Source organism: Erythrolamprus reginae, chromosome 2 (genome assembly GCF_031021105.1).
Source record: "Erythrolamprus reginae isolate rEryReg1 chromosome 2, rEryReg1.hap1, whole genome shotgun sequence".
NCBI classification, from domain to species: domain Eukaryota; kingdom Metazoa; phylum Chordata; class Lepidosauria; order Squamata; family Dipsadidae; genus Erythrolamprus; species Erythrolamprus reginae.
The window spans coordinates 90718007-90739801 of record NC_091951.1 but is presented as its reverse complement, the minus strand read 5'-3'; the positions used below and the strand labels follow the sequence as shown (position 1 = coordinate 90739801).

General features: G+C 42.1%; 1 protein-coding gene across 1 annotated transcript; it reads left to right on the top strand.

Moving 5' to 3' along the window:
* Positions 1–9237: 9237 nt before the first annotated feature.
* Positions 9238–20659, top strand: DUSP7 (dual specificity phosphatase 7). Its single transcript, XM_070738633.1, has 3 exons — positions 9238–10366; positions 14736–15164; positions 18063–20659. The coding sequence occupies exons 1-3, from the start codon at positions 9952–9954 to the stop codon at positions 18368–18370; spliced, it is 1152 nt and encodes a 383-aa protein (XP_070594734.1). The 5' UTR covers positions 9238–9951; the 3' UTR covers positions 18371–20659.
* The last annotated feature ends 1136 nt before the right edge of the window (positions 20660–21795 follow it).

Genomic DNA, 21795 nt, shown 5'->3' with positions numbered 1-21795 from the left:
ATGCCTTGCATGCCCTCTGATACGCATGCCATAGGTTTGCCATCATTGAGCAAGAGTAATAGCATTTTGCAAATCTGAATGTACTTTCCCCTCCCTCCCTTTACAGTGGTACCTCTACTTACGAACTTAATTCGTTCCGTGACCAGGTTCTTAAATAGAGAAGTTTGTAAGAAGAAGCCATTTTCCCCATAGGAATCAATGTAAAAGCAAATAATGTGTGCGGCTGGGGAAACCACAGGGAGGGTGGAGGCCCTGTTTCCTCCCAGGAGATTCCTAGAGAGGCCCCATGGAGGCTTTCCCCCACTTTTTCTGGCCCCGTTTCCTCCCAGGAGATTCCTAGAGAGGCCCCACAGAGGCTTCTCCCTGCCTTTTCTAGTTACAGTTTCGGAGGCTCGGGTTTGTAAGTAGAAAATGGTTATTGAAAAGAGGCAAAAAAATCTTGAACACCGAGTTCTTATCTTGAAAAGTTTGTAAATAGAGCCGTTCTTAGGTAGAGGTACCACTGTATTTTCATATGAACTAAGGAGGGGATAATCTGAGATGCTTACTCAAGTTACTTTCTTGCTCTGGGTTCAGGCCCCTTTAATGTGACTGCTGCATTGGTAGCAGCTCTTCCTCCTGTTCTTCAAGGCCATTCCCTCTTACTCTACAATAATTTAGCATGCTGTGCAAATTCAACCAATGTTATTGAAAAAATCCAACTGTTAAGCAAATCATAGCTTGATGTAATGTTTGAACTCAATCAGACAGTGTACACATATACCATAGAAAATGATTTGTGAGGGTCAAAAGAGTCAACTCACTACCTCTGCAGTTTCTAGCCTGGTGCCTTAACCACTTAATCAAACTGACTCTCATTGGTAGAAATAGCAATTGAGTATATAATCAGCATGCTCTATATGGCAATTTACAATGGGCATGCCCTACATTTAATATATCCTTTTAAACTGCCCATATAACTTATTAATATTTCTTCTATCCAGAAAGTTATAGAAAATGAAATTGTTGAGACATAGGTCAGTAGAAACCTTCTGCAATTACAATATAATTTTGGAAGGTACAGACTGATTTGTATTTGTAAAGTGAATTAGAAAGCTTTTCCTTATCAGGCATAAAAGGTCAACCAGTTGTAAATTTTAATTTCATTTGAAGTCCAGGAAGAAAGATATCAACATTTATAACTTTTTAGAGCTACATTGGTTGAATAATAATGTGCCACTCAGTCAAGCCACATGTGGTTTGTTAGGGAAATGAAGGATTTATATTTTTGTTTTTCTGCTTGGATTCCTTTGAAAGCACTTTCATAAGGGTAATGTAAAACATTTAAGCTAATTACGGGCATGAGTTCATGCCATGTACATTTTGCTAATGAATTTTTTTTTCCCAAAAATATGAGATGGTAACTTAACATGTACACAAAGTTGAATTCCACAATTAGCAAATTTAAACAGATTTGCACTGATTTGGTGTTTTTTTAAAATGTTGCATCTGCTGAGTACAGCAAAATAACAAGAATTTGTTTTACATACAGACATATAACCCTTGGAATTATAAATATTTCTGTTTGTATAAGGAGTCAAGCACCATGTTGGAGTGGGTGAAATATACATTTGTAAAATCAGATGGGTAAATAAAGGCGTTGAGGTGACTAAGTTTCTCCATAAGAACTAAGTATATTTGTGTTCTGGCCAACTTTCTAAACACTTTCCATGTGCTTATAAGACTGTATAAATTAATGGAATGAAGTCATGCTTTCCAAAAACCATCCAAGTTTCTTGCGTTGTTGATTTCGCATATGTGCGCATGTTTATCTTAGCACTTTAAATGCTGTCCTCCCTGTGCTATTTGCATAAATCACATTTGAACATTTTGCAATATTTATGTATTTTGAGGAACATGCAAACTTGGAATGCTATCTGAGGAAGGCAAAAATAGTTTACATTGTACATGAGTTTCTGCTTCAGTTCTCGAGTAAATGTTATTTTTAAGTGAATGCCCAGACAGCAACTTTCTAGAGCTGTATTTACAGAATGCTCTAACCCATGATTAACTGAACCATAGTTAATTAGATTAACCGAACTGCCTATGTTCACACAACAATCTGAATTATAAACTGACTAGGGGAACAGGATTTGCACGCACCCAAGCCACATGCTATCCTGCTGAATTTGCCATATAATCAGCCTAGTGTGTTGGAGTGAACTCATCTTAAACTACAAGTCTCGGGAGCCAAGATATCTTGAAACAACAATCCACATTAGGAACCTTTAGACCAGCATCATCCATTACAGAGCTACTGGCTATATTTGTACAACATGGTAATCCAAAGTTTTCTCAATTTATGAATTCACTTTACAGGGTGGCTCGTGTAACGTAATCCAATTTGGCCATCTGGGTTTTTCTGATGCATTAGCCGGTGTATCAGAACATATTTTAGCTTAGTGTGTTGAGGAACTCAGCTAGAATGCAGATTGTTTGGGCCTGGGTTTTAATGAACTGTATGAAAATAGACTTAATTTGTACAGTCAAGTAAGGCCAAACTTGAGTAAAGTTGTGGTTTCTTCAATAAATCATGATTCAACAAACCATGCTCCGTGTGATATGCAGAGCTAGTTTTCATGTGCTGAAGTACCTGTTCAAGGTTAAAAAAAAGACAGGTTCTTTCTTCTGAGTTCAAAATAAAATGGCAAATCAGTTGGATAGGTATTTGATAACTGACTACAGTGAGCCACATGACCTATTTAATGATAACCCATAACCAAAATTACCTGCCACAATGTCTTATGACTACTTCAGCTTCAACTGCAACAATACACGAGCATACAATAGATACAAATGTAATGCAAACTGCTCCAAACTTGATTGCAAAAAAATACAACTTCAGCAACAGAGTGAATCAATACCTGGAATGCACTACCTGACTCTGTGGTTTCTTCCCCAAACCCCCAAAACGTTAACCTTAGACTGTCTACAGTCGACCTCATCCCATTTCTAAGAGGTTTGTAAGGGGCGTGCATAAGTGCACAAGCATGCCTTCCGTCCCCTGCTCAAATGTTCCCATGTATTCATAACCATCTCATGTACTTATAACCATGCTTATAAATCTAATGTATTCACAATCATGTTTATACTTTGTAATCATATATAAGCTTGGCAAAATGAATAAAAATACAATAAATAAAAAATAACCCACCCATTCCTAGTTTATTCAACAATCACATTTATGAAAATTATAGCTTAATATATGATCTTAGTTATGTTACTTATCTTTTGGGAAGCAAAGTGTGTAGAACAATGATGCTGAACCCATGGCACCTGTGCCACAGGTGGAATATGGAGCCATATCTGAGAGAACATGAGGCATTGCCCTGTCAGCTCCAGCATGCATGCACAGGCTGGGCAGCTGATTTTTGGCCTTTTCAACCATTTTTGCTCTCCCCAGGCTTCAGGAAAGCCTCCTGAACTCTGGGGATCGCAAAAACATGGCCCAATGTGCCAACCAGAAGTTAGCTTCCAAATTTCTAGTTGGCCCGTTTGGCCATTTTTCACCATCCCCTGGCTTCAGGAGGCTTTCCTGATCCTCGGGGATGGTGAAAAACAGACCAACAGTCCTGTGCGTATGCACAAGGGGAGGGCAGCGTGGGTGGGGAGGTTGCATGCATGCGTGGGGAGGGCATTGCATTATGGGTGTGAGTACAAGTGTGCACACTATTGCGTGCACACACACACCCTTTTGGCACCAGAGGCAAAATAAGTTTGCCATCCCTGGTATAGGACGACCCAGGGATGTCTCCTCAGAAGTCTGAGTTTGATGATGCTTATTTCCAGCCCGATGAATTTGTAAGATGCAACCTTTTATGTAAACAAGAAGTTCTACATGACTCAATTAATGGATTCTTTCCCTCTCCTGTTCAAGCCTGTCCAATTCTCAGAGACTGCCGGGACAAGCCCCTGCAGTTTTCTTGGCAAGGTTTTTCAAAAGTAGTGTCGGAAGGAATATCCTTCTGGGTTCAATTCCAAGTGGGGGAAAAGACATTGGATTCATGGAAGTTGTTTGGGAAGAAGGTTTAATGGAGGACAGAAGCCCCTGAACAGAAAAGGTGCATCACATGCTTCCAGATGTTGGGTGAAGGAAAAAAAGGGGGAAGATGCTGAGTCCCTTGGTTTTATGACCTCTGTTGGGTCTTACCTTTTACTTTCCTGTTCCTGTGTATGTAATTCATTCCAATTGGTGGTCAGGCCCCCCTATGAGTGGAGGTCTTAGGTAGCCTTTTAAGATGTCTCCCAAGCTTATTTGAGTGCTGGTAATTTTCCAGGTTCTGTTGATCACCGGCTGCCAGCAGTTTGGCAGTTCAAATCTCACCACCGGCTCATGGTTGACTCAGCCTTCCATCCTTCCAAGGTCGGTAGAGTAAGGACCCAGATTGTTGGGGGCAATATGCTTATTCTCTGTAAACCGCTTAGAGAGGGCTGTGAAGCACTGTGAAGCAGTACACAAGTCTAAATGCTATTGCTCTGTCCTAAGGGTGAAGGTCTTAATCCCATCACCCTGGAGCTAAAGGGGGGAGGGGGTGCAGACAGGGAGCTGCTTTGTATTTAAAACATATTATTCTTTTTCAATATTTCCTAGGATATTTGGTTTTTCTAGGAGGGGAATGGGTGCTAACTTTCTTCAGTAGTTTGCCATTGCTTCCTTCCTAACGCTCAGAAAAAAATCACAGGCCTAAGGTCGACAGCTGGTTTTGTGCCTTTTTAGGGACTAGAACTGATAGTTTCCTGGTCTGATACCTTAACCACAATGTACACCAAATTGGCTGCCAATGGAGTACGAGCCTCCTAGGTTTTTACCAATTGTAACTCCTTGTAGAAATTAAAATCAGTATTCTTTATTGGCTTAATTAGCAATAAATATACAGTGGTACCTCTACTTAAGAACTTAATTCATTCCCTGACCAGGTTCCTAAGTGGAAACGTTCTTAAGTAGAAACAATTTTCCCCATAGGAATCAATGTAAAAGCAAATAATGTGTGCAAACTCATTAGGAAAGAAATAAAAGCTCGGAATTTGGGTGGGAGGAGGAGGAGGAAGAGGAGGAGGACAGTCGCTGCCGAAGGAAGAAGGTGAGGTGAGGGGAATCAAAAAATTCCGAAACTTTAAGGCTTAAAAAAAAAGAGGGACTCTGAGGCGGGGAGGAGGAGTAAGCGCCTCCCATACACCAGCACAAGGCTGCCTCCCATTCGCTGCCTCCCATACACTTGCTGCTGCTGCTGCTGCTACCTGCTGCCTCTTCCTTCCCATGCTGAAGGGCTCCCCTCTCTTCTCGCTTGCTTTGTAGCCGGCGCCTTTCCTTCACTGTGGTGATTCCTCGGTTGCCCAGAGCGAAGGGAGTGTTTCTTTTCTCTGGGCGTTGGCAGAGGTTTATTCCCCGTCCAAGTGCCCAGAGAAAGGAAAATGCTTTGTTCGCTCTGGACTGCCAAAGCCTCCTTAAATGCCACCAAAAGGCTCCTCTGGCAGCCCAGATGGTTCTTATCTAGAAAAGTTCTTAAGTAGAGGCGTTCTTAGGTAGAGTTACCACTGTATGGAATATACAGTGATACCTTGTCTTACAAACTTAATTGGTTCCGGGACGAGGTTCTTAAGGTGAAAAGTTTGTAAGACGAAACAATGATTCCCATAGGAATCAATGGAAAAGCGATTAATGCGTGCACGTCCAAAATTCACCCCTTTTGCCAACTGGAGGCTCCCCTCCATGGGAAACCTCACCTCCAGACTTCCGTGTTTTTGTGATGCTGTGATTTCACTGAGGCTCCCCTCGCTGGGAAACCCCACCTCCGGACTTCCGTTGCCAGCAAAGCGCCCGTTTTTGCGCTGCTGGGATTCCTCTGCTGGGATTCCCCTGCAGCATCACAAAAACACGGAAGTCTGGAAGTGGGGTTTCCCATGGAGGGGAGCCTCAGGGGAATCCCAGCAGTGCAAAAACGGGTGCTTCGCTGGCAACAGAAGTCTGGAGGCGGGCATCCCAGCGGCAGCGGTGGGTTTGTAAGGTGAAAATAGTTTGTAAGAAGAGGCAAAAAAATCTTAAACCCCGGGTTTGTATCTCGAAAAGTTTGTATGATGAGGCGTTTGCAAGACGAGGTATCACTGTATCTCTAAATCAGTGATGGCGAACCCTTTTTCAGCTTGGGTGCTAAAAGGGTGCATGCCTGTGTGATAGTGCACATATGCACACACCACCCATAATGCAATGCCTTCCTCCCACGCATGTGCACAAACACCACCACCACCCCCGCACATGCGGACAGGCCTCACTGAAGCCTGAAGACTTCCGTTAGGCCAGTTGGGCTGTTTTTTGCTCCCCTCCAGGGTTCAGGAATGCCTCCTAAACCAGCGGGATGGCAAAAAATGGCTCATGGCTTTCCCCCATCCCCAGGGTTCAGGCGGCCTTCCTGAAGCCTGGGGAGAGTGAAAACGGCCAAAAAGAAGAAAGAAAATCAGCTGGCCAGCGCACCTCATGTGCCTTCAGATATGGCTCCGGGTGCCACCTCTGGCACGCATGCCATAGGTTCCCCATCACTGCTCTAAAATATGGGGTAACTCTTCCATAGATCACAAAGAGACTCTGTTTATCCATTTGTGGCATACCTAAGGAGCAGCGGTAGGCTACGAGCTGGAACGCTAAATTACGCTTGCTGCTGCGGCTCATACGTTCTTGCGGGGCCAGTGTGATTTAGCTGCTGCACCTGTGGAGGTAGGAAATTCGCGCACATAGCCACAGGTGCGCCCATATTTCGGCGAGGTTTTACCTGCGGCCCCATGTGCGATTTTGCTACCTCCACAGGTGCAGCAGCAAAATCGCGCTGCCCCCGCAAGAACTTACAAGCTGTGGCAGCGAGTGCAATTTAGCATTCTGGCTCGTAGGCGACCGCTTCTATGTAGGGGAAAAAAATTACAAATATATACTGTAAAGTTCTGAGTTATGAGGTAGCTTAGTTCAATGCAGATGTAAGTTCGCTATGGGTAAATAAATGTACATTCTGAATCTGAGCAACACTTTATTAGGAGCCAGAATGTAACAAATTAGCGTTTAATGCAAGATTTCACATTTTTCCACTGTCCCATACAAACAAAATAATAGAACAGCCAGGAAATAAACCCCTTAATATCAAGTCTGATTCTGCTGCCTCCAGGCTGGCTTTTTAACCGGTCAAAGTTATGGAATGTAAACTGAATGAATTAGTCACCAGTTAGTTGCGGCAAGAATCATATTACCCCGGGACAAAGAAGCCCCGACTCCGACTCCTGCTCTGCCGGAAAACAGGACAGCTATTTCAAATCTTTCCAAAAAGTGTGCAAGTGCACCGCGCCTTTTCCACTCTTTAGCTGCATGTTTGTCTACTACTTACATTATATGTATGTCGCTCATCTAAAATTTGTTAATGGAGGCGTTGGAGAGCCTCAGGAGGAAAGAGAAGGAACGCTTCCATTTCCATCACAATACAGTACGTTTAATAGAAGAGTACACAAACGCCTGACTTCTGCACAAGCCAATTGGAGGCGTGCAAGTCGCCATCCGTCTCTTAACACTCCATTCATTTCTTTTCCACGCATCCTCGCTTCCCGCGTTCGGCGGGCATGTACACAAGATTCTAAAAGCCCCGCCTCCTCTCCAATGAGGTAGTCGTATTTCAACTCCGCCTATTTGAGCGGCTTATAAAATTCCAAACTCCAAGGTTTTTTTTTTTTTTAATAATCATGGTGTAAACCGTTCTGTCAGTCAGGAATTCATCGTGCAAATTTTAAGCTCTAGAATCCGTTTGTCTTGGATCGCCCAGTGCTGCGCGCGTCGTATTTTGCATTGTGGCAGCCGTAGAGTTGTTTTTTTCCACAGCCACAAAAAATATCACAGTTGGTCCACGGAATAATACTTAATGCCTCTTTATCGGGAAGCGGGCCACCCAGTGGCCGTATAACCACGCTTTACTAAAATTTATCCGGTGTTCTGAAGTCGCGCGATCCACTAAAATCCCAAACTAACCACAGGATCGGGTCATTTACGGCAGTGTTTCCCAACGTTGGCCACTTGAAGATATTTGGACTTCAACTCCCAGAATTCCCCAGCCAGCAAATGCTGGCTGAGGAATTCTGGGAGTTGAAGTCCAGATATTTATTTTATTTATTTATTTTGTCCAATACACAATGAGGGTTTAGTGAATACAGTATACACATAGTAAAATACATGATGAAGGTTATAGAGGAGATACTCATAGTAAAACATATCTAAGAAATAATAGAAAAGAAGATATAGGAATAGAATATATCAATGAAAGAATAGAAGAGATATAGGAGATATAGGAGAGTAATAGATACCTTCAAGTGGCCAAGGTTGGGAAACACTAATTTACGCCACCCTGAATTAAAAGGTAATTTACTTTGCGGGTCCGTGTCGGGGGAGGAAAAAAACCACGAGTAATTTGTAACATTGGGGATTAGATCTGCTCTGCTAAACTCCGGACGACCGGTACGCGGTGCTACGTAGCGCCGCTGCGGATTTTAAATTTAATTTAATTCATTAGATTTATATGTCGTCCCTCTCCGGAGACTCGGAGCTTTTGTTGCTACAGTTGAAGGAGGGGGAAAAAACCCCGAGCAATAGAAAAGTTTTATTGCGCGGCCTGGATATTTTGAACCTTCCAATAACTTATTCCCACAGCGATAAAAATGTCAGCAACGTCTCCATTTGAGGGGAGATAAGGCACGGGGGGAGTTTGATGGGCCAACTTTTTTCTTGAGGGGCCCAGAAGGGCTTTTTGACCAGTAAAGTCTGAGAGAGTTTATTCATTTCGTCTCCTTTTTTCACCGAGGCAAAACTTAATGACTTTCCAAAAGGATTAAAAACAAAAAGGTCTCCATTTATGATCGGCAGTTGCTCCTCCGCAGAGTCCGAAAAAGAGGGGGCGGCTTATAAATTTAAATTAATTTATGCACCACAGAATGGCTTCCGTCCCCTGTCCTAATGTTTCTCTTTTTTTTAACTAAATTAAATCTCCCTCAAACTGTCCTGCCTCTAAACTCTTCAAACACGGTCGTCGAAAAAGCTTTTGTCGGAGCGGCTGGGCATGTTTCTGGAGCGATAATTTCCCCTCTGGCAGCGGCCTCTCTCTCTCCCCACCCCCAAAAAAGGAGGCAGGGCGAGCCGACTCGTTATTTAAATCCCTCCATTGAACCAAACAGGCTCTGGAAGAAGAAGAAAAAAAGGAGGAGGAGGAAAGGCCGCTTCCAAGAGCGCCAAGCCGTACAAGCCTGACGCGGAGGAGGGAAACCTCGGGGGCTTGGCAAAAAAAAAAAAAAAACACAAACCGGATTGCAACACACACCGGAGGCCGCTTCTCCTTTAAGCGGGGCCGTGCCGGCTCGGCTGGCGCTTGCCCTCCCTCGCCAGGGCCCGCCTCCTGAGGCACGACACGCCGCTCGGATGGCGAAGCCTCTTTTTAATTGAGGCTGTCAGGCTTGGATCCACCATGGAGCGGGAGGGGGCACGTAGCGGATATCGCAGCAGCGGCTCAGCCGCCTAAACCCGACCAAAGAACGGCGGCTTTTTTCCCCCCTCAGAAGAAAGGCCGGCTGCCAGCGACGCAGGATTCTTCTTCCCGGAGGGATTCGCTCTCTCCCGCTTCTCTCTCTCGCTTGGCAAGTGGAAGGGAAGCAGCCTAGCGGCGGGCGAAGCAAAGCAACGCCGAGCCCTTGGAAACAAACCCAGCCGGTCGCCGCTTCGGGTCGCCTTTTTTTCCTCTCCCCCCCTTTTTTTGGTTCACTTTCCTTCTGAGTGGGTTTGGGGGACGCTGCTTCTCGCCTCCTTTTTCCCTCCCTCCGATTTGGACGCGCGCGTCCCTCGGCTCTCTCGCCCTCTCTCTCCTTCGTCCTCCCCCCTCGCTCGCCCCTTGCGCGATCCTCATGAAAAATCACATCTGGGGCAGCGACCCCCGAGCTCCCATGGCTGCGGCGATGCCGTGGAAGAGCGTGGAGTGGCTGCAGGAGGAGCTGGAGTCGAGCGGGGGCAGCTCGCTGCTGCTGCTCGACTGCCGGCCGCACGAGCTCTACGAGTCGTCGCACATCGAGACCGCCATCAACTTGGCCATCCCGGGTCTGATGCTCCGGCGCCTCAAGAAAGGCAACCTGCCCATCCGCTCCATCATCCCCAACAACGAGGACAAGGAGCGCTTCGCCAAGCGCTGCAAGGCGGACACCCTCCTTCTCTACGACGAGGCCACGGCCGAGTGGCAGCAGGACGGCGGGGCCCCCACCTCCGTCCTCGGCCTTTTGCTGCAAAAGCTCCGCGACGACGGCTGCAAGGCGTACTACCTGAAAGGTAAACGGGACGGGGAGGGCGGTCGCACTCGGGCCTCCCGAGGATTGTCAGGAGGTCTTTTTTTAAAAAAAATCTCCCCTTTATTTTACCCACCGGACTGGAGGCTGCGAGTTCCCAGCCGGAGAGCGAAAATTCCCGCCTAATCGCACCCCCCCCCCCCCCAGCCACCTCGCTGTTTGTTCCTCTCTCTCCATTTCCCTCCGTCCTATCACGTATTCCCTGTTTCCCAATTTTAGACGTGTTTTTTTTTTTTGCTGCCCTTACCCGGAGGTTTTTCTTTTTCTCCCGCGGAAACGATAGGGGGGGGGGGGAGGGAACGTCGGCGTTTAAAAACCAAGCAACAAAACACACACACACACAACAAAAACCAAACATGCGAAAATACTTCGAAAAGAGCGCGCGTGTTCTTCTCCTTCCCTTGGATTCGGCCGAGCGGGATTATGATTATTGTTATTATTATTTGCTTTTTGTTTTCGTCGCCCGTTTTGAGATTGAATGGTGGGATGTTTTTGGTTTTTTTTGCAAAATGGTTGCATGTGCCGAGTAAACTGTGTGTGCAGGTACAGTGTTGGCCTCTGGGCCTCTCTGAGTCTTGGTTCATTTCTCTCCTCCCCCCCCCCCCTCACTTCGGTAGGAAAATGCCCCCACCAACCTATGCTAAATTGTCCCGAGAGACCTCATTCCCTCCCTCTCCAGAAGGAGAAATTCTGGCGAGGTTCTTCCATTAACTTTGAATGGTTAAAAGTCCAGGAAAGCCCACTTCATTCCAACATTGGTGTGTGTGTGTGTGAGAGAGAGATAGAGAGATATATATATTATTTACTCTGGGCTTTACCTTGCTCCTTTCCTCTATCAATTAAGGTAGCAACCTTGGTTTTTAAAAGGGGAGGGAAACTATGTGGCCTCAGGTTGGACTACAGTGCCTATGAGTCACAAGGAACATTGGTCAAGGATTTCAGGAGTGATTGTTCAGAAGTTCTATTCTCATATCTCTTCTTCTATCCCTTCCCTGATATTTACTACTACACGTTTTTATTCTCTTTAACTTTCAATTTGTATTGGACAAAATAAATAAATAAAGTTCTGGAGGGCTCTGCCTTGCCTGGCCAGCACTCTACATTTTTTTCTCTCCCTTCCCCTCCTGTCTTGGTGCCCTTCAGCGGCTCTTCCTTCCGCAGATGGAGAGGGAGGGGAGCTGACAGCAAGGAAGAGCTTGTTCTTCCCCTTGTCTCACTGCCAGCCTAACTTTTATGCAATGGTCCCATTTGGGATATGCAGTTGGTGGAGGGAAGTGGCCTGTAATAACCTAGAGAGAGAGAGAGAGAGCAGGCATTATTCACTGAAGGCAGTTTGCCATCCTGCTTTTTAATTGAAATTTGTTCTGCAGATTAATCTCTTGTGTCTTGCGCCCTGCTTCCTCTTCTGTGCCTTTGAAGGCCCCGGCTTGGTAGATTAGCCTTTTGCCTTTGAGCAACTTGCCTGAGCCTGGATGACGTATCCGGCCTTTGCCGCATTGCATTGGTCTCTGCCTCACATTCCTCCCCGAAATTCATTTTGAATGAAGACCTTAATTCATTAAATTCCCCATTCAGCTTTCCTAAAACACTCTCCTCCCCTGGAAGCATTGTGATACAGTTACTCTGAGTGAGTGCCAAGGTAAGGAGAGTTGCCTTTTCCCAGGACACATACCAGCATGGTCACTTGGTGGCAGGATTGAGGCAGAAATAGAAAGTGATACCGAGCCAAAATTGTCCCTCACTGTACTGTGTAAGTAAAATTAAAATTACAGATTTCAAAACAGTTCAAGGAAAAGGAAGCACTAAATTGTGCAGAAGGAAGAAATTGCTCTTAGGATAGGCAATCTCTTTGTGTGTGTGTGCGCTTGTGTGTTTATTTGCAAGCAGTTCGGTGAAAGCTTTCCCATGCATTGCCTCAATTTCCTTTTTTCAGTATCTTTCTTGGTACATGTAAGGTATGTTTTAAAATTTATTTTAGCCCAAGTGCTGTACTAATGCCACCATCTTTCCCCTTGAAAATCCCAGTTCCTTTAAACTAGCCTTTTAAAATTGAGGAGTTTAGCAAATAATATTCTCTTTTCCTCTCCTCTTGTGATTTAGAAAAGAGCCTGAATGGGAAATGTTTCTAATTAAAATTCCAAAATGGCTGTTTCATATTGTCTTTCTTTTTCAGGAGGGGGAAAAAGAAACCTGATTCTCCCCTTCCTGTTTATGAATACAGCTGAACTCTGTTTGGTGACTTTATTCCAACTGTGCCAGGCCTTTTAAATATCACTAGGTCTTTTATAATGGTACTGATTTGTAAAGTGTTGCTTGGATGCCTATTAAAATATTCAGGAGAGAATTTCAGGTTCCATGTATATAAGTAGAACACTGAATGTAGGTAAACATTCTTTGGGCACATTTCTATATGTGTAGCTCTTTTTTGACTGTGGTCATAACTATACAGTTAGCTTATTAGCTGATTGCAGTAAATATTCACATATTGCAATTTTGTTAACAATTGTTCCATTCCTGTCTCAAATTCACCTTCAGATACAGAGTGGCTTCTGTATATTTGCTATTATTTTAAATTTATTACTTGTCCATTTAAAGCTAAACTAATTTGCTCTAAACTCTCTCAGACTTTAAACATCCTTGATAGGTAAACTGGAAATCTTATTCTCAGGTTTGTCACCTTATTCAACAGAACTTCTGTAAATGTGTATTAATTTAGCAGGTGAAGCATCTTATAACTGAATAGTCTTGAAAAAAGTACAGCTGCTGAATTTCTGCCTCCTACAGAGTTCTAAGAACACGGGAGCCCCTCAAAACCTTTGATTCCAAACTTAGGAAATCTTAATTTTACTATTTAAAAACAAAAAACAAAAAGTAAGAATGTGTCTACTTGCTTCCTCAGATTGGTTGTATATTTTTTTCTTAAAGAATACCTGTTGTATGATTGAATACTTCTTTAATTGCTTCCTTTTCTCCATATGTTCTAGTAAAAACTAGTTGTTAAGAAAAAGATCCAAACCCAAAATGTTCATTTAAATACTGCATGTTGGTATATAGGGCTCAAACATATGTACACAAATTTTAAAAACATATAAAATACATTTGCTACCAAATTGTTGTTAAGGCAATAATTTCCTAAGGCCAAGCAAGTTTTACAAAATAACATTCCCATTTTAAATTTCTTCAAATTTTTCCTTAGACAGGATGTAAAGATAAGGGTAGTAGTTGCAGGAAGATAGCTTGCTGAAGTTGAATGTAAGGATTCTGCATTTTGTCATTAAGGTTGAAATCTTTCAAATTGGGCTTTATTTGATAGAACAGAACCAACAGAATTATAAGGGACTTGTCCAACTCCCTGCTTAGGCAGGGACTCCTGTGCCACTTCAGACAAATGTTTATCCAGTCTCTTCTTTAAAACTTCCAGTGTTAGAGCATTCATAGCCTCTAGAGGCAAGTTGTTCCACTGGTTGATGTAATGTTGCAGGTTGCATCAAATACTTCTTTAGCAAGTTGGGATGAAGAAGCAACCTGTGATGTACCAACTTTTAAAATATAAAACCCATCTATTAATTATCACTAATTAAAATGCCATGACACAGTTTTGTGAAGAGTTAAGCTCAAGAGACACAACAAAATGAGAGACTGGCAACATGATTCAGTTAAATTAGTGACAGTTAAAGCACAATTCTAAACACTTTTACCTGGCAACAAGTTACAGTAAATGTAATAGGGCTTTAAGGAATTGTCTGTAAAACTGTGCTGTTACAGTTCTTGCTATATTGGTACCATCACCTTTAGGATTCTTAGCATTTTACTGTCTTCTGCTCAATGTGATCTGCAGGCAGTGGCGGAGAGATAACACTTGTCTCCATGGTGTAAAAACTTTCTGATTAGAGGACTGGAAGTTAGGCTGCTGTTTAAAATAGAGAAACAGGCCAGGCCTGTTTTGGTTAGTTGGCAGCTGAAATTACTATGGCAGAGGTTGAGAAAATCAGGTAGCAGCCTCATGTACACAGTTAACTGAAATAAATCCTGGTGATTTAAAACTTCTCAAAAAAATTGTCTTAAAGTTTTAATTTTAATTTTTTGTCGGGGCAATGTTACTCCAGCTCTATTGCTGTTAAATGTATATATTCATGTGTTGTTAATTCTGTTTTTAGTTTTAAGATTGATTTTATATTCAAGGAGTCTTCTGGGCCTCCCAAAAGAAAGTGGTATTTTGCAGCATAAAATTAATTCATTTAAATCCACAATCATGGTTTGGGGAGGTTATATTTAAAGAGCAAACTTCTAAAGACCTCATGGGCTTTTAAGAAATATGACATTAAAGCATGTCTTCTCTTCGCCTCCCACAGGTGGATTCAATAAATTTCAGACTGAATACCCAGAGCATTGTGAAACCAATCTTGACAGTTCTTCTCCGGCCAACTCTCCTCCTGCCTCTGTCCTTGGTCTGGGAGGGCTGAGGATAAGCTCTGATTGCTCTGATGGAGAATCTGACCGGGAACCCAGCAGTGCCACAGAGTCTGACGGGAGCCCAATCCCAAACAACCAGCCGGCTTTTCCTGTCCAGATTCTTCCTTATTTGTATCTGGGTTGTGCCAAAGATTCCAGCAACTTGGATGTCTTGGGCAAATACGGCATCAAGTACATTCTGAACGTCACTCCCAATCTTCCCAACATGTTTGAGCACGATGGAGAGTTCAAGTACAAACAGATTCCCATCTCGGATCACTGGAGTCAGAATCTCTCCCAGTTCTTTCCTGAAGCCATCACTTTCATTGGTAGGTTCTTGACGTCACACCTCTTTCGGGTGGAGTTCTATCATAATCTGTCTGTTTTCTGCTCTTACTACTATCTGCTTGCAATAGATTTCATGTGTCTAAGTTTAGATTTGGCATGTGTAAGTTAGTAGGTACTGGTAAATGTGCCAGCAGTGTATAAGCTTTAAATATAACCGAGTTTGGCTGCAGGTTTCATTCCAGTTAAAGCCAAAAGATTATTCTCCATCTGACTTCACTGAATTAGAAATGATAACATTTGGAATAGATTACAGGGAATGAATTGGGTAAGGCTTTTGATTCCTGCTTTAGAAGCTCAGCTTTGCACAGCTGAGCTGTACACCCCCACCCCACCCCAATAATTCAGGCAAAAATCAATTCCAACCCAATGTTACTCATGTTAAATGTTGTACCTTATATGGTCAGCATGGTTCCATGATATTCTGATTAGACTTTGTGTCAGAATTGCTTAGGAGAAGAGAGTATTTGTTTATTGATTCAATTTTTTTAATGCTGCCCTTCTCCTTAGACTCAGGATGGCTTACAACATGTTTGTAATAGCCCTTTTTAACAGAGCCAGCATATTGCCCCCACAATATGGGTCCTCATTTTACCCACCTCGGAAGGATGGAAGGCTGAGTCAACCTTGAGCCGGTGATGAGATTTGAACTGCTGATCTGCAGATCTAGCAGTCTGCTTTAGTGGCCTGCAGTACTGCACTCTACCCACTGCGGCATCTTGGGTCATAATAAGGAGTTGTTTCCTTATTCACACATGGAAACTCTCCATGCTGTTAAATATAGACCATTGGAACCTTTGTGTCCTACCAAGGTTGCCAACCATTTCTGGTGTTCACATTAAGTAACCTCAAAAAAAATGTGGCTCTGGCTCTCTCGCAAACAAAGCACACCCCTACCCATCTACCATTTGATCATTAAAGTTAGTGTTGGTGCATGTATTGGTTCATTAACATGTTAAAGTCACCTGAGGGCGTTCTTGTGTGAACCAGATAATATTACTTGTAGGTGTTATTGACTCCAACATGTTGAAGCAGAGAGCTAAAATATGAGATTATTTTAAAATTTGAATTTTATCCTTCAGTATTTCTGGCCCATTTCATTCTTAAAATTGCAATTGTACTGCAGTTTATCTGCCACATTACATATGCTACAAATAATGTAGCCACTGGCCAGCCCCAGGCTCTTACTGTAGCATCAACATATGCTTGAGTAAATGTAAATTGAATGTAAATAAATCAAAGTTGTGTTTTTCCTGATGGTCCATATATTCTAAATTCATACTTTATAGAAAATACAGGCTTAGATACTGATTTCCAGAGAGATGCAAGCTGATCTTTGTTTTTCTATTATGTCAGTTGATCAAAAGTTTTGTATTTGCTTAAAGGGCTGTTTGTGGAATGTGGTATTTAGATACTAGCTTAGTCAAAACATCCTCTCCTAAGCAAACCACAATTTGGTTTTTAGAACAGGAAATGATTGCAGATTAAAATAGAAAAAAATGTGTTCAAATAGAACACTTAACACACATTTGGAGAAACTTTTTCATTTAGAAGACAATGCTGAGTGGTCTGGCACTGATTAATAGCTTGGATCATGATACAAAATGAAAAGCCAACAAGTTCATTCCTTAAATTTTCTTCGGTGTCATAGAGTTTATGAACTTTCACATTCTGTTCTTTAGCTAAATTATGAATTTTTTTCCAGGCATGAAATCTATCCCTCAACATGTGTCTTTTCATAGCCATGTTGATATCAGTGAATGTGTGTAAGAATATAATGTATCAATGGTGTCCCATCAGTAGAATATATTGTCAATTACTCTCCATCTGTTTTGGATCCTTCAGAGCAGATCTGAGATATGCAAAGGAAAACAATAGAAAAACCTGTTGCATAGGCTAAAATAAATGTTAGGTACAGTTTCCTGAAGCTAAATATAGAGAAACACTTGGAGTTGCAGTCTTATCCTTACTTTCTTGGAAATATATCAGATAATTATTTAGGATTGGGATGCAATATTTGTTATGTGTGGACATCATAATTAGCATTCTTCAGTTATTGCTAGTGCTTTTAGCCTGTGAAAACTGTTCACCCTTAAGTAGGAGCCTAGTTTCTTTAAGTCCTACTGTCTACTTGAATATAATGAAATATTATGTTTGTATTTCTTTTAAAGACTTTTAACAAATATTAGATATTTAACATCCATTTGAACCCAGTTGAGTTTATTTGGAAAACACAAACTATTCACTCAGGTTCTCACCTTTACAGTGCTATTTTTTAAAAATCATATGTCAACATTTGTCAACTTAACTAGTTGTAAGTCAGCCAGCCAAACGATTAATATTAAACAGAAACAAGGATTAAATAAGCTGTGTCTTTAAAAGTTTCCAGGAACTTTAGATACAAAACTATTATTGTAACTTCTTTAGAACTATTAAACTATTATCGTAACTTCTGTCTTTCTTCTCAAGATATGTCTAGTTTGTTTCTTTATCATCTCCAATTATATCCATTGCTTATGTCTTTATATGGCAAGACAGCATGAACTAATATTTAACTGTCCCGATTACACCAATCTGATTGCATCTAGGCAGCATGTGAGACTCAAGGCAACATTGAATTGTGAAGAAAAACTATTTAATTAAAAGTGCATTTATTATAAGCTTTTAAATCAGGGGTGTCAAACTCATGTGGTCACAGCAGCATCACATGACATATCGGAACTTCTTTGTCCTTTGCGTGGTCAGCATCTGGACTGCGGCCCGGGAGTTTGACAGCCCTGATCTAAGTTAAACTTCCCTATTCTACCCTTGCTTTAAAAACCCCTCCCCTTTTATTGTTGTTATTGTTGTTCAGAAATCTCACATGTTCTTTCCTGTTGCAGATGAGGCCCGTTCCAAGAAGTGTGGCATCCTAGTCCACTGCCTTGCTGGCATCAGCAGGTCTGTAACCGTAACTGTGGCCTATTTAATGCAAAAGCTCAATTTGTCTCTGAATGACGCTTACGATTTTGTGAAAAGGAAAAAGTCCAACATTTCCCCCAATTTCAACTTCATGGGACAGCTTCTGGACTTTGAAAGGACTTTGGGGCTCAACAGCCCATGTGACAACCGCTCGCCTGCGGAACAGATGTATTTCACCACCCCAACCAATCACAACTTGTTTCAGCTGAACACATTGGAATCCACATGAAGGAGATTTCGTTGGGGGAACCTCAATCCTTGAATAGCTTCTCTTGAGCATTTCAAATTCATCAATGGGAAAAGTTCTTTTTCCCCAGTCAGCTTTGAAAGAACTGGTTTCTCCAAGCAGATCTACCTAGTTGCTGCTCAGTTGAATAGATGTGCACCGTTTAATAGTATTCGGATGCAAATCCAAATGGTTCGGAAGAGTTACTTCTCATTCACCGGAATTGTTTCATGCGGTGGACAGCCTGACATTCTGACTGCAGCTGTTACTGGCAATAACTGTTTTCTCGTGGTGCGTGGAGACTGATACAGTACACTTCGCTCATGCACATGTTCCACAGACACACACACACGTGTATTACTGGATCAGTGTGGGTTGGCTTGGTGTGGAAAGTATAGAAGACTCGTGCACTTAGCAAACTTGACCAATAAGTGTTGGCCTGAGACTGTTGTTTTACATCCCAGTTTACTTTTTTTTTTTTTAAAGAGGTAATCTTATACTCTTTCTTGGGTTCAAGCTCTTTTTCAATATGTACGTTCCTGACTGTTTGTACAGACCAGGTTGCAAAACCAGTATTTTATTCCGTTTGTGTTCTGTTTTATGTTTTTTAGATATAAGAGAGAGAAAGAGGAAAAAAAATTCAAATGTTTCTATTGACCAAATGCATTTTGCACACTCTGTAAAGCCTCAATATGTTCTCTAGCATGTTACTGGGGGTAGGGTGGGAAAAAGACAAAGAATGGCCTGTTGCTATACCTCGGTAACATCTAGCTGGAGTTTTCATGATTTATGAGAGCCAGTTGGTAAAGTATGCCCCTCCACACCATGTTCACCCTCATAATCTTTTCTGCACTGACTCTGCCAAGGTGACTAAGCACCAATGTGCTATCTGATTTTAAAAAAAAAAGTCCCATTGCCCCATCCTATTCTGTGCCCACCACCAGTCTGTTCAATATTACCTGAGATAACATCTCGTATAACCTCCACTCGGAGCTGGTAAAAGCACGCTGGGAGGCTCTTGGTTGCAGTGCGCAACCTTTTTGACTGTTAACATCACCAGCTGGCCTGAAATCACTCCAGCTTCCAAAGCAATGAAAAAAATGCTGTTCATGTTGTTAGCATTTATCTGGCACACTTGATTCTTATATATAAATGGGTGCATATATATGTACAAGTGCATATATAAATGTGTGTGCGTGTGTGTACATATATAAATATATTGCCTGGAAGGAGCAGCCTGGAGGGGAACAAAGAACCAAACAATATTGCTGTTGTAGAAGGTTTGAGCACAGATTTGCTAAGGCAGCTTCCCTCACCTGGCACTTTCCAGATGGGTTACGGTGACAATGCCCAGATTTCCTATCAAGGCTAGTTGACTCTAAGGCTGCCTGACAATTCTGGGAACTGCGGTGCCAGCATGTGAAGGAGATTAACAACCAGAAGGTACTTTAAATAGGGACCATGGGATTATACTACTTAGGAAAAAAGGGTGTATGTGTGTGTGAGAGAGGGAGAGAAGGCTATTGGAGGCTTTTTTGGAGGGAAAACTTTTTGGGAGAACTTCTTTGCTGTGCCTTCTATAACAAGAAGACTTGTCTATATTTCTCATTAATGTACAATAACTAGATGAGAGAAAAGTGGTGCTTAATTTTTTCTCGGGAGGAGGGCAGAATGGACATTGGAAAATATTGGCTGCAGTGTAGTCCCTCCTTTTTCCCACCTCCCTTTCCACTTTAACTCTCAAACTTTTAAAAGCCACGGAGTCTTTCCCCTCCCCCCTAAAATATTCATTTTAAAAAAAAAATATATATATATATATCCTTTTTTCAAAAGTAAATATCCACCTGGAAGAATGTTTAATGCTATCACATCATGGAACTTTGATGTGTGTGTGTGTGTACGTATGTGCTTTTAAGAAAATATTGGAATGATTTTTTTTAATGTATCAATGTTAGGGTTATTGGGTCATTTAGGCAGGAAAAGTGGAGCACTACACATGGATGAGCAAGCAGACGAGGAATCTCCTAACTGCATCTTACCTCAAGGAGAAATTTTATTTATCAGGGATTTAGTGCATCTGTATCTTAAGCTGGTTTCTATAAAGGCTTCCTGTGCCAATGGTGGTCTACTTAAAAATGCATCCTGTTCGTACATGCGAGAATTTGTTAGTGAGGGACAGCTTTTGCTTTCTGTGTTTAATGAAGGAAAAAATGAGTGAGCCTATATATCCTGAACCCAATATTGGGACTTTGTTTATATTGCAAATAAATACTATTTTTTCTTTAAAAAAAACCAGTGTTCTGTGTCTAAAAGTGTTTCCCAAGACAGTTTGGCTTCCTGTTTCTTTAAAGGAACATTATTCTGTTTGCCTTTAATACATAACTCCAACCCAAATTTCTATTTGCTTGTCAGTGTTTATACAGTATTTGGTTACACACATAGCTTAATTTTGAAGGCCTGCGGTAAGAACTGGAGAGGGAGGCTCTGATGTAAACCAAAGCTGAACATCCTTATTGGCCAAACTCTTTTCATAGGCAAGACGAGTGTGGTTCTGGTTTCCCTTGATTGCAATCTTACAAGAACTTTCCTGATGGATATTGATGAACTTCTCATAAATAAGCTAAAATTTAGTCTGAAACATTCAGTACTGGAGTCACCTGAATCTTTAGAAAGCTCTCTTGGCCAATCAAACGTTGTATACAGTGATCACAGGAAGACATGAGTCTGGCACATCACTTCACTTTCAGATTTAGTTTGAATGTCACTGGAAATTAGGTGACCTGAGAAAGAAGTTTGTGTTTACCAATCTGGTACAAGCAGGTCCATACCTGTCGGAAATCCTGTGAATGCAAGGCAACTGCAACTTTGTCTAGCAATTTCAACTGAAATTACATCTTAAAAGCTGCCTTGGATGGTAGTAGTGGCTATTTCTCGGCTGTGAAAAATTGTACCTCTTCAATTTCTACCTGTCAGACCATGTGTATGTTCAGACTACTTTGAGTATTAAACATGCTTAATAAGTTTTGATACTCATTTCTGAAGATGAGACTAGGAAACATTCCTTTTGTTACCCCTACTTCCACCCTCGGCTAAGAACCCATTGGACATAGTTTGCTAAATTAAGAAAGGCTCTTTGAGCGTTTCTTTTTCTCAAAATTCTTACGAAATAGCAAAAGGAAAAAGGTATCTTTCTAAACTGCCCCCCTCCGTCTTATACTGATATTTAATGTAGTGGTATGGCCCCATCCAATGACAATAGCAAATCGGCCCACATTAGCCATCAACAAAATGGAGGTCTTCTCCCGAAGCGTCCAGACTTTGTAACTGAAGACTCAGACTGCTTGTGGGCTAATGGATGAGAGAGCCAATATTTTCGTCTGGAGTTAGGTGACCCGAGAGTATGCTTAACAGTAACTGCTTGTTTGCTT

Bases quoted from the DNA above. Each gene is read 5' to 3' on its own strand.
- DUSP7 (XM_070738633.1), top strand. From the start codon at position 9,952: ATGAAAAATCACATCTGGGGCAGCGACCCCCGAGCTCCCATGGCTGCG. The intron at 10,367-14,735 runs GTAAACGGGACG...CGCCTCCCACAG, and splicing joins CAAGGCGTACTACCTGAAAG to GTGGATTCAATAAATTTCAG. The intron at 15,165-18,062 runs GTAGGTTCTTGA...TTCCTGTTGCAG, and splicing joins TGAAGCCATCACTTTCATTG to ATGAGGCCCGTTCCAAGAAG.